Consider the following 13,909-nt stretch of genomic DNA (forward strand, 5'->3'; position numbering starts at 1 on the left):
AGGGAGTGAGAGAGAGAGAGGGAGGGAGAGAGAGAGGGAGAGAGGTTAAGTGCGTGGATACCTGCGTCTGTGCGTCTCTCAGCAGCAGCATCTAATAGCAATCTAAGTTGAACTGCTTATTTGCATGTTAACTGAAGGACGTTTTGAGTGACTTTTTTTTTTATTCATTAGTTGCAGTGCTGCATATTCTCTGATTGAAAGGAATAAAATTCGAGATTGATTTGATAATGTTTCTATGTTGATTCAACGTTAAATAAGTGATTTTAATTTGAAGAAATGTTGATTTTTATGACAATCTTGATCTATTTTTCATAATTGAAATAAGGAAAAATTGATGTTAAATGTCAACATTGATTCAATGATAATGTGGTTGATGCATTAACATTGAGTTATTGTTGATTCAGTGTTGGTCTGCGATCTGGGATATGAGTATTTATGTTGTTTCAGTCCTGGGATCATGAAAAAAATGTGTTGGCACAACTATTGTTTTTTAGACTACTTTCTATATTGTAGAAGAGCAAATATCAAGTACATGAAAAAAAATGTTCAAAAAAATATCAGGTCTGAAAGGGTTGAGATGTGCGCGGGAACATCTTAAGACTGCTTTCATTAATTACGTGGTTTAATATTCAAATCATATGCATAGGTAGAAACAATCTATAAACATACGTTAAATATATATATATATACTTTTTTATGGCAACATAGCATAGCAGCGCACGTGAAGTGGGCGGGAAATTGATTCAGTGTTGATAAACGCCGAGCGGCAGCAGGTATGGCCTAACTTTACATTAGAAAAATAAGAGATGTCTAGACTCTTATAATTATTTATTTATAGACGTATAAAGCTAATTTCCAGGATACTGAAATTGTGAAACTGCTGAACGCGAAAAAACTCCGTATTTAATTGGCCATAGGCTTACACAAGATTGCGTCTCAAAAACTAGTGAGCTCCCTACCTAGACAACATTCCTGGGTGTCATATGCGTGTCCCGCACGCGCAACATGTCTGGTGTCCATCTAGACAGCACTGTGGAGCATCATTCAGTCATTTGGACGGTGCCTGTTGAGGCTGTCTGGGTGGGTAGCTAACTGTGTTTTGAGACAGAGCCTAAAAAACAAACAAACGCTATATCAGGAATTTGGAGTGACAGCCAAAACTCAAGTGCAACATATATGAACAAAAAGCCATGTCTTATGTTACCGTGTGAATGAGTGACTATATTTAAATGTACGGCGATGTTAATAAACGCTAATACGTTCATTGAGTTGCATTCGAGCTCCACAGTGAGTCTCCCACGACGGCTGGTGTTTTCTCAGACACGCCACACATCACGATGTTTTATGCCCAAATCTTCACCTCCAAACGAAGCACACTAGCCAAGATATGGCTCGCAGCCCACTGGGAGAAGAAAATAACCAAAGCACACGTGTTTGAATGCGACCTAGAGACCACCGTCAAGGAGATCTTATCACCCCAGGTAAGGTTCACCTGGTTAATCCACTAAACCAGGTCATTAATGTGGTTAGTGCTCACTTTTAGAGGTAGAATAAAGTGTAAAGCTCAATTAAAAAGAGTTAAATCATTTTCTTTCCCTGTGTGTGTGTGTGTGTGTGTGTGTGTGTGTGTGTGTGTGTGTGTGTGTGTGTGTGTGTGTGATTTACCTCCATGATTCATTACCAGATTAAAATCGGTCTGCGAACTTCAAGTCACCTTCTTTTAGGAGTTGTCCGAATATACTCAAGGAAGACCAGATACCTTCTCACAGACTGCAGTGATGCATTGGTCAAAATTAATGTGGCTTTCCGGCCAGGTGAATGCATCCTCATATGTGCCATCTCTGATTTTAAATCCGTCAGTGACAACAGAACGAGTGAACACTTCAAGAGAGCTCAACGATATTTCATTTTTGACCACAGGACAGACAGATCTGCCTGAGGATGCGATGGAGGCCACGTTAAAAACTATCACTCTCCCAGAGGACTTCACTGACTTTGATTCCAAACTGCCTGATCTCAAGTATCATGTTCTTCAACAGCTCTTATATAGGTTTTTTTTTTCCTGATATCATGTTTTTATGACTTATTTGGCATGTTATGTCTCACCCAGCACCATTGATGTGGTCGATCACTTCTCTTTGAATCAGTGCCGCACTGAAGATATTACTCTCAAAGAGACCTTTGAGAAGCACTTTCTCACCATGGAGAGAATTGGTAAACCCTCTGAATGAACAACGAACCAAGTTTTTGCATGAACTATGCAAAACTGTAGATGTTGATTATTGATTGTTTGGCTCTTGTTCATGTCGCAGTTGTTGAGCCGGTTGCAACACTGTGTTTGTTTACCATTCAAAGGTGAGGAAATCCAGTCTTATCAAGGACTGTTTGATCAGAGTTTCAGTGTCCATGGCGACTGCTTTGGTGATGAAGAAATGGCTGTCGACCTCATTGGTACAGTATATACACTTATGAGTTTGCGACATGCACACCGAAAACACACACACATACACACACACACACATACTAATAAAAATAGTCATATTTATGTGTACGTTTAAAGTCAAAATGAAATCAGAACTGGCATTATGTATTTTCTAATGCAGCATGTTATACAAAAAAAAGTTTTTTGTAATGCAAAAATAATTATAATTATGTTGCTCAATAAAAATAAATATATATATAAAGATGAAAATATTCATAAGTGTTAACCAAATGTCAAATAACTGTTTAGTCATTGATTACAAAGAGTTAAAGGGATGATAGCCGAATTAAATTTTTTGGGTGAACTATCCCTCTGAAGTTAATATCAAGAGTTAACACTATTGTAATAGAGGTTAGTGCAATAATAGCAAATAATGTAATGTTTAAATAAGATGTGGGATCATTAAAATGTCCATATGTCAAGTTCTGAGAGAAAAATCAAAGTCGGTTTAATGTTGAGGCTGAAGTGTATAATTTCTCCTCCACAAAAGGGAATTGTGAAAAGTGACTATTTTTAAATATGTTTATCAAACACTTCCCCCATGGCTCAGTGTGAACATTAACGAGGGATATGATAGTAGATTGTAATATAAGTGAATATGAATCCCCTTGCTTTTTGTGCATTTTGTACTATCTAAATTTATACAAACACATCTGCCTAGTCTTTTCTAACTGAATCACCCTCCCACTTCTCTGAGTCCAATATTTGTTTCTTTCTCTTTATTTGTGGTCTGTCTAGATTTTATAGCAAATACTACTGATGATGCTGTGGTGCCTGATTTCTATGAGGACACCCCGAATGAATTACCAGCGACACCTCCTCCTACTGCTGTCACTGCAGCAGGGAATGATGGTACACTTTTTCTAGATATTGCATTACATTATATTTTAGCCTTTGAAATAGATGAACAAGCATATTTCATTCTTATTAATAGTTGGTTTTGGTAATATTAAATTACACACATACACATTTGCACTCAATTAAAATTTTTTAATTTGCATTCTTAATTTGTTCTTTTTTGCTGTCATACAGATTTAGCCTCAGTCATTTTTTTTTTTTTAGGAATTGTGAATATGAATCAAGCTTTTGAATTTATTTGCAAAAGGAAAAAGGCTATGTTTTTTATGATATCATATTTCAAACTTACATACAGTTGCTTTAATAAAACATTGAATAAAAATACATTTATATGTGTATTTTAATGAACCACTTTGTATATGTAAGATTATAAAATGATAAATGGCTAATATCTGATCTTAATATACAGTTTTTATCTGTAATTTATTAGAAATTGCTTTGCTTGCAACGCTAACATTTACCACTGTGTCATTCTCTCAAAGAGCTGGAGTCTGTGAAACCAGGACTTTCCTGTTTAAAGGGTAGGAGCAGTCCAGCCTTGACTGAGACCACTTTCTTGGTAAATGCAGAGGAAGGCTTTGCTCTTGCACCTGTTGCTGGCACACGTGAGTTTTAACAGCTCTGGCGAATATAATGAGCAGTAGTTTTGGACCTTTGCCTCAAATTGTTGTACATTGTTCACTGTTGAACTGTTAAAGGGACAGTTCACCAAAAAATGAAAATTCTGTCTTCAACTTCTCACCCTCGTGTCGTTCCAAACCTGTATGAGTCTTACTTTCTTCTGTGTAACATAAAAGAAGATATTACAATGGAAGTCAAAGGTAGCCGAAAATGTTTGATTTTCAACTTTCTTCAAAATATCTCTTATGTTCTACAGAAGAAAGAAAGTCATACATTTGGAACAGCACGAAGGTGAGTAAATGAATACAGAAATTTCATTTTTTGGATGAACTATCCTTTTAATGTTGGGGTTTTAACTGCTCTCATGAAGCCACTAGAGGGTGCTGTTGACAACCAGGAATAAAAATATCCACATAGGGTTTGCAGGCCAGATCATGGTAATGAATCAGCTGCTGCAGTATGTGCACTCTGTGTTTTTTGTGTTTAGCATGATGCCTGCTGTGTTTGCCAAAAGGCATAATATGCAACCAGAGCGTGGAATACTGTATCCCACAATGTCATACAAATTAATGTCAACCACAGTTTTTCTTGACTGTTTTTATTGCACTGACATATATTAAGACATTTCTGCATAATACTGGATCACAAATACAGAATTGGCTTTTTATATTAATGTAGTGAGTTATATATAAACATATCCTTTTAATTTTGGCTCAGTAAGCATTACGCTAGTCTTCCAGATTTGCTAAGACATCAGAGCAGGGCCTAAAACTAACGTTTTCCCTCATCTGCCAATGGCCGGTGACTTGAGAAAATTTACTAGCAACAGTAAAATTACAATACTAATATTCATGTTTGTTTTTTCTGTGCTTTCAAACATTAAACCATAGAGATTTATTTTGGCAGAAAACCACATAGAAACTTCTCTTTTGTTGACAACAGACCATTCTCATTACAAACTGTGCATTTGGAAATGCAACATGGACCAAACATTATAAGCGACTCAAACCCGCAGCACTTGCAGAGATGGAGTTCTTGTGGAGCAGCATTTACTGGAAACCGCCACAACACACTGAAAACATGCAGTCTTTTTTCATTTGATAATCGTGCTAATCCATATCACGTTTTCAGGCATTGTTAGAATTAATACAAAAAAAGTTAATGGCCAACTGGCTATTAAAGCTGTTTCATATACTCGCCAACGCTGATTTTTGCTTACATTTGGTGGTTGATTAGTGTTAATTTTAGGCCCTGCATCAGACTAATGGAAAGTTCAAACATGTGCTCAGCGTCTTCAGCAAGGAAAAGAAGCACGAGGAAGCGGAAGCTGGTGATTGACCGGTCAAAGGAACTAACAAACGATGACATCAGGAATCAACTGGCTGACTGCTCTGAACTTTTAACCCCATTGGAGATAGCCCCGCCCACTCGGCAGCTCATGGAGTGGAGGGAAAAGGGAGGAGTGAAGCAGCTGTTCTCCAGTTTTTGTCTGCCACTCTTTCACCCTGACTTAAAGCAGGTATCGCCCACACCCGCAGCTGAAATAGTAGCTGAGCTCAACTGAAGTGCACAGCTGTCATTATATGGCCAGTATAGCATTAAGCAGTGCATCATGGGATATATTCCTCTCCCTCTATTCCTCTAGCTGTTCCCTTGTGGCACATCACGTAGGAGACCAGGCTTGGAGGGAGGAGCGAGACAGCAGACTGACCCTGAGGAAATGAGAGAGCAACCTAGAGAGGGTAACAAATCACATTGCATCAGACAAAAGCAGAGCTGATGAAAATCTGGTCCTGTTTCCACCTGGTATTAAGATGCATTTTCAGTCATCCGATCTCAAGTGGTCAGCTGAGACTAGGGTTGCAGGGAGGCAGAACATTTACGGTAAATTTCAGAAACATTCCAGAAATTTTGGAAACTTTCCAGGATTTTGGGAAACTTTCAGAAATTACCGGAAATTTTCCTCCCCTTTGAAACCCTAGTCGAGACACATTACTGTTTTAACCTGGTCCTATCATGCATTTTAAATGCGTCTCTTTTGACCACTTGTATTAGGATTTTGTTTTGTCCCTCCCCTTTAATTTTGTCGCACTGTGCATCACTTTTGCTAGTGCGGCAAACAAATACAGTTGAATGATTGAAGCCACCATGCTGCTTACGAGCAAGCAGGAAAGAAAGCGAATGGAAAACTTACAAATTCATTTTTGGATTAACTATCCCTTTAATGCATGTATAGGTGCAGGCGCGATGACTTTTGACATTTTTTCCCCCTGATAACAGTTGAAACAATTTAAAATACGCCATAATTTTTGCTCATACAGATAAGAATAATGCATCATTCGAAATTGTAAAGTCTACTTTTATTTGTGTACATTCACATTAGCAACAAAATGTTGTGCTTTTTTAAAATAAAAAAAACAAACAGGATGCCCTTTCTGCCGTCTTGGTCACCGTTAACTGTGGAACTCGTCACAAAAATGAACCGAGACTCATCATATGGGCTACTTGCCTCAGACATCAGAAATATATCTATAGAAAGCTCGAAATGTCTAGCTCATTATGTAATCCGTACGAAAGGTGCATTTTTCTCTGAAGGCACGTCCACTGTACTGCGGAGATGGCGAGTCAGCATCGTTAACTTCATCTTTGCAGCGGACAATGACTCAGAAAACAGTAATATAAATATAATAAATATTATATCATTTTTCCCGACACATTCATAGTAATTAATGCTTTTGCCGGTGCTTTGCGGCAAGCTTTATGTGTGTGCTTGAGTGCGGAATACGCTAGCTAGCCTATATGTTAGAAGGCTCATTATGGTTTAGTATATATTAAGTAATCACATATATATGTATATGTGTGTGGGTGTGTGTATTACACATGTTTAGAACAGCATGAAGGTGAAATCTCTAAAAATTCAAAAATAAAAATATTGTCCTGATTGGTGTGTGTGAACCTGTAGCAGTCTGGGAGAACACTGCTCAGCCGGTGCTGGATGACTGGAGTTTGCTGCAAGAGTCTGTTGTTCCAGATCAACCTTCTGTCACTCATCCAGAACCTCCACCTCTGTGGAACACCACCAGTGTAAGAACTACATACGCACTTAATGACCATTCAAGTCAACAAGAAGTCAAAATTGACCATTTACTGACTTTATACATGTTCCTGGTTTTATTGTGATTGATTCACTGTTCCAAGTTCATGATCGTTCATCAGAATGCAATAACTAATAATTTCACCCCCATCTCACTCTTTCTCTGTCACAGGAGGAGAGTAGGTTGGAGGTGTCGTATCCAGAGCCTGTCTCTGATATCTCCATGTTTGTTCATCCATCTGGAGGGATGAGGGAAACCCCAGTGACACAGGCACAGGTAGTGCTAAACACTCAACCACACACGAAACATATATTTTTCCATCAGGACCACAAATAAACAAGACCTGCCACAACTAATCAGTAATGGACCTTTTTCACATTTCCATGTTTCTCAGCAGCGGAAGTCAACATAGTTGGGTAAAATTCTATAGCAGTGATTGGGAGACTATCACAAATATATTTTTTGCATTCCCATTTGCTCAAAAGGCAAAAGAAAAACTCCACTGTTCGCAACTTTCAAAAAAAGGAAAAAACAAATAGAGAGAGATTGATAATGGCAGTTAGAAGAGAGAACAATGTCAAATTTACCATAGCTGCCATAGACGTTTGTATTAGAAACGCCCCTGAATTAGCATTAACTAGTTTTTGTAATTTGATGCAAAGGTAATATAATACAAAGCATTGTGTTATAAATGTACACACATTTTTTTAAAAATGAAAATATAAAAAACTTTGTAGGATTTACGATGCTGATGACTATTGAAATGGATCATCACAGTCTTGTAAAAAAGGGTCCATAATTGCTAATGTATAATAAAAAATGTAAATCAACCAGTGACATTTTTGCACTGTGCAATGGCGTCACTTGTCAACCAACGCCTTTAAAATTAGGGTAGCAATCCATCCAATTTGTCATATTTGTTGAACTCAAGTTAAACTATAACATTCAATATTCCAGTAACTGATATTACTAAAGTTTAACAAAATGACCTGGAAAAAAATGTTACAGAGTCAAAAAACTGTATTGCTCCATTCTTACATTCCATACTTGATCATTGCAGGATATTACATTGCCATCATTAGGCAGTATTATTGGAGCTTCATTTTCAGAGTAATATTTTAATGTTATATGACACTTTATTCACAATTATTAAATCAACAATTTTGTAAAGAAATAAGTGGCTCTTACAACCAACCTATTCTATGAAAAACTGAGATAGGAGGGTCCATTTGTGTTTTTGGTTGTTGCGCTAATTGTGACTTCTGGATTTTCTGAATTTCCAGTTAGTTTCGGATTTAATGGGCTCTTGCCACACCCTTTAAAACAGGTCTTACACTTTCTGTCAAATGCTCTGAGTGAACCTTTCTGTCACTTATTATGTTGCTCATTGTAGCTGAGATGGTTTACACCCAGACATATCTTGCATTTTACTATGTTTACTATTGTATTCATATAAAGCAAGCATTTCCATTGTGTAATACAGCCTGTCCCAACAGTGAACGATTACCATTAAATTTCAAATATTTCATAGAGCGTGTGCATGAATGTCAGTCAAATTGTTGAGAAGGGGCTGCAAACATTTTAACCTGAACTAATGCTTGTTAAATTTACCATTATCAGTCTTATATGTTCATATACACTATAGGGCTGTCCAAAAAAATTTGAATTTCGAATATTCTTCGAATTTAAAATAAAAATCCACATTCGAATGCAAAAACGTTGCATTCGAATTTTAGGTGTGCGTTAAGGAGGCAGCCTTATCAGTGGCGCACGAGATGCGATGACGATGTAAGTGTCTCTGCATTATGTTTTTGTTAGCCTATCCAGTTGAAGCCACTGGATGCGGCGCTGCTGCGTTGTTCATTACAAATATTGCAGGAAAAGATAACATCAATGCGGAGAAGATCATTCTTACGTCAAAACTGAAACCAAGCCGTTCACACAGAACGCATATTTCACGCATTTTCTATAGGGACATCTATTACTGTTGCACTCGCGTCTCGCACAAAAGAGACGCATGTTTAGAAAGCCATGTAAAATTAATGCAAGTTCAACTTTGAAAAAACATATCTGGAGACTTATGGCGGGGGGTTTTCCCCATCCCACTGCAACTCGTGTTTTTAAATGAAAAATGTATTCTGTGTGATTGGCTTTCGGACCTTTGTATTAAACTATGAATACATACATGATGCTGTTTTGTTTATAGTTGTTTAAGCAACTTAATTATAATTGGTTTATAAACATTATTTTAAACATTATGCACTTTTTTTCACAGATAGTCATGTTTTCGTATGCTTTGAATAAACGTGCATTAGTAATATTTTGCTCGATGCGCCCTCTTGTGGCCTCAGAAGAGAAGCCAAAAGCTTTTTTTCCCCCTAACTGAAATTATGCATTTTAAATTCAAATATAATTCGAATTTTGATCATATTTAAGTACAAAATTCGAATTTAGTTTTTCAGCCATTTTGACAGCCCTAATACACTAATGTTCGAGGTCAGTACGTTTTATTTTTGAGGTCAATGCTTTTTTTCATCAGGGCACATCAAATTTATTAAAAGTGACCGTAAAGACTTACAGAATGTTACAGAAAATTTCTTTTTAAAATAAATGCTGTTCTTTTTTAAATTTGTTCATTAAAAAATACTGAAAATTTGCAGTTTCCAAAAAAATATGAAGCATCACAGTTGTTTTCAACATTAGTAAGAAATGTTTCTTGAGCAGCAAATCAGCATAATTGAAAGATTTCTGAAGGATCACTGAAGACTGGGGTAATGATGCTGAAAATTCAGCTTTACATCACAGAACTAAATTACATTTTTCTAATAAAAACTGTTGTGTTTAATTGTAACAATATTTCTCAGTATTACTGTTTTTACTGTATTTTTGATCAAGTAAATGCAGCCTTGGTGAGCAGAAGAGACTGATGTGTGTGTAACATTTGACCTCCTCCCTTTGTCTGCAGTCTGCTCTGAACAGCCAGGATGTGGAGGATAAGAGAATGACCAGTCGGGCACACAACCTCCTCCAGGCCCTCAAAGTAAGGCATAATCAAACACCAAATCCACCACAGAGAGTGTTAATGCTGATCTGGCCTGGCGTGTGGAGCAGCTGTAGATGAGGAATTATAAGTGAAGAATTAAGAGAGTGGGAAATTAAATGAGAGCAGCAGGCTTAAGGGCATAAACTCACAGTGACAACACCAGGTGTTAAAGCTCTGTGGTATGTGATCCTGGACCACAAAACCAGTCATAAGGGTCAATTTTTTGAAATCGATGTTTATACATCATCTGAAAGCTGAATAAATAAACTGTCCATTGATGTATGGTTTGTTAGGATCGGACAATATTTGACTGAGATACAACTATTTGAAAATCTGGAATCTGAGGAAGCAAAAAAATCAAAATATTGAAAAAAATCGTCTTTAAAGTTGTCCAAATTAAGTTCTTAGCAATGCATATTACTAATCAAAAATTAAGTTTTGATATATTTACGGTAGGAAATGTACAAAATATCTTCATGGAACATGATCTTTACGTAATATTCTAATGATTTTTGGCATGAAAGAAAAATCGATAATTTTGACCCATACAGTGTTTTTTTGGCTGTTGCTAAAAAAATACCCAACCGTCTTAAGGGTCACATATGTGATAAATTTTAAATATGTTCTTTACACTGATCTATAATCGTGATATTATATAGATCAGTGGTTCTGTGATTTATATGAAATATAATCTTGTCCAAGATGGTCGTTTGGACAGTATGTGTCTTAGAAGGCACCACCTACACTGACTATCTGATGTATATTATACACAAACATGGCAGGATCGGTCTGAAAGTGCTAGTTCCAGTCAGTCCCAGTCGACTTTATGCAACTTGAGGGCGCTGGGGTGCACCAGTCTGCCTGGAAAGTCATATTTACAAGATACCAGGCTGATACAGTGACAACTGAACTGTGGTGGGAGAACTAATGACTGGATTTGCAGAACGACAGGATGTTGTTATTAAACTTTGAAGTAGATGTCCACAAATAGAAGTGTATATTCTGCTTTATTGTTAAGTTTTGTTGTGTAAAAGCACAACAAACTGTGATTGGTCAGTTTTCATGTCGGTCAGACAGATGGTTCAAAAACATAGTCAAAACAAAAGATTGGTCCTTAAAAGTACTTCTGTAGAAATTAGACAATTTAATATATTACTAGTGGAATGTTTCAGCATTTTTATTAATCATGCCAGTAACTTCAAAAGTTAGAAAACAAGGTAGTCAGGACACACATTTTTTTTACTTGCCACCAAATAGGCAGAAGTCAAGTTTGCCTCTTTTGGGATTGTACATTGAAAATATTATCATATTTGTTATTTAATCATTATGTATCATTTTTTTGGACTTAGATATCTCAGGTGTATTGAATAACAATGTTTTATAGACATCTTTTGAGCTGTACAAACTTTATTTGATCCCATACAGCAATTTTCAGATATATTTTTCAATATAAATATATACTAAATGTCTAAAATCACTAAAATCTCTAAAAATATATTTAATATTTTCTACAAATATATGTGTATATTTAAAAAATATATTTTTAAAGTATTTCAAACATACTTAGTGCTACATAAAAATAAATTTGTTGTTTATAACACATAAAAAATAATGAATAACGCCTAAATGTAGGCTACTGTAAGATTGGAAATGTATTTTATTGTCCCAGAAATGCATTTAGAACTATATTTTAGTATATAAAGTTTAAAAAAATTAAATTTATTTTAAATTTCAAAAATATATTTCATTGAACCTCACAGCATAAATTTAGCATATACAGTAATTAAAATATATTTTGGCCAGAAAAAAATTGTGTATATATGCAATATGCACGTTTTAGGAGTTAACTTGCTGTAACTTCTCGTTTCTCTTCAGAGACAAGACTCCTCTCCCAATGCCGTGTACAGTCTGCATGCTTTATGTGAGAGCAGCAATCGTTCATATGTGGCAGCCATATTTTTCTGCCTGCTGGTGTTGAGGAAACAACAAATCCTCAACCTGCACCAGAGCGCCCCATACAGTGACGTCATGGCCACACCTGGGCCTCTCTTTTCCTCCCTCTAGAACAGCCATGAAGCAACGGAGGGAAAACCTTTAGAGACCTTAGAGCTCATTAAAGGGCTTTGCAGTGTCATACACGTTCTTGGTTGGAAGCAAATTTGATGGATTTCTGTAAATATTTAGACATTGGGTTATAAATTCCCATAGAGACCTGCTAAAAAGTGTGTCTGATCTATGAAATGTGTCTGTATAGTGTTATACTGTTTCTCAAAAATATATAGTATATATATATATATATAATAGTCAGATCTGTATGAGCTGGGCTATGGTTAAAAATGACCGTAGAGCAGCACACAAAATATCAAATGGCCATTAATATGATTGTTTCAGTTTAACCAATTTTTATGAACTAAATTAACTAAATCTTTGTTCATTACTTGAAAAGTCAGTTGGCATGGATTGAAACTCAAGCCTGAATAGGTCTTTGTCTATTCGTCTTACAGTTTAATGTAATAATAGGTATGTTCCAAAAACTGTTCTTCTCTGTGTTGATTAATATGACCTGTATGTTCTTTTTACCCAATCCCTGAGACCATTAAATGTACAAATCAAATAAATATTGCAAAACTAAATAATAATAATTGACTGTTTCTCTTGTTGTTCCAAACATAATTTCACAAACTCTAAAGGAAAAGTTTAGAAGGATGTTCTGGGTGCTCTTGTAAAATGTGTGAATAAGGGATGATGCTATATTTAGCTCTGACAGTGTAAGAATAATTTTCATTTTGTTAGTAGTATTTCAAGATGAACTTTTACTGGACTGAAGCAACTATTCTATGAAATTATCCATACATGTTTTTTCATGGTCTTGTTAAAATATGAATATCAAACATGATAAATCAGGCTAAGGACGTTTATTTGTTCATCTCTCATCATTGCACTGCATTATAAGTTTTGCCCACACAATAAAAACTACAGAGCTTTGATCATAAAACTAAGAGTTTAAATATAACTTAGACATATTATTGGAAGTTATAGAGTGACAACTAATATGTATATGTATTTTATGTAAGTAGTATGTTACACTGTTATAAATAATGATTTACATTACAAGCTATCAGAAATTCATCTTAATTTTTGGCCATATCAGCAACTGCACCAAATTGCATATTTTTGCTCACTTTGGCCTCTGAATAAAATGGATGTTTTTTCCTCCTATGCTCCTGTATCATACTACATGGGTTGATTTTTAATATTTTCATGTCCGGTATAAATTGACACAACAGGGAGGACATGGCATGCTATATTTTACGCTATTAATTAAGTCTTAAAGGAGAGAAAAATTTGACGGTTTTTTTTTTCCTCCAAGGAATAAGTCTCATGATTAGGGCATATGCTTTACATTTTAAAAGATGTGTAGCTCCAATGTAAAAGTTTAAGGGACTTAAACTAATTAAATGTTTTAGACGCTAAAAAAAATATATGTAGGCTATCACAATAATTTGTATTTTTATATCAAAGAGAGTAAGTAAATGTATACACTACTAGATATATGTTATCTTTATTTCAAAGTGAAGTTGAGAAAACATGAAACACACATACGTTGTTTTCTTTGTGTGTTCTGACATCTCAGTGTTCAGTGGCCTCGATCTTGTCTAGTGAACATTCATACTTGCTCCAGTAAAATCGGTTGAAGCAATTGCCATAGACTCCCATTAATGAACGGCAATGGGTCAGATTTAATCATAAAGAGTGCATTTCAGAGGAAGCTGTCTTAAAGCAGTCGCCACTGGGGTGAACTAACGCTTT

At 35.8% G+C, this 13,909-nt stretch overlaps 1 protein-coding gene across 1 annotated transcript; it reads left to right on the plus strand.

Annotated features, from left to right (window-relative positions):
- Positions 1–1,069: 1,069 nt before the first annotated feature.
- On the plus strand, positions 1,070–12,306 carry LOC107678447 (double-strand-break repair protein rad21-like protein 1). Its single transcript, XM_016473721.1, has 13 exons — positions 1,070–1,481; positions 1,685–1,814; positions 1,921–2,020; positions 2,111–2,214; positions 2,356–2,451; positions 3,221–3,334; positions 3,823–3,945; positions 5,251–5,480; positions 5,607–5,703; positions 6,924–7,045; positions 7,228–7,332; positions 10,022–10,096; positions 11,975–12,306. The coding sequence occupies exons 1-13, from the start codon at positions 1,338–1,340 to the stop codon at positions 12,161–12,163; spliced, it is 1,629 nt and encodes a 542-aa protein (XP_016329207.1). The 5' UTR covers positions 1,070–1,337; the 3' UTR covers positions 12,164–12,306.
- The last annotated feature ends 1,603 nt before the right edge of the window (positions 12,307–13,909 follow it).

The sequence above is a fragment of the Sinocyclocheilus anshuiensis genome, unplaced genomic scaffold (assembly GCF_001515605.1).
Source record: "Sinocyclocheilus anshuiensis isolate Anshui unplaced genomic scaffold, SAMN03320099.WGS_v1.1 scaffold112, whole genome shotgun sequence".
NCBI lineage: Eukaryota > Metazoa > Chordata > Actinopteri > Cypriniformes > Cyprinidae > Sinocyclocheilus > Sinocyclocheilus anshuiensis.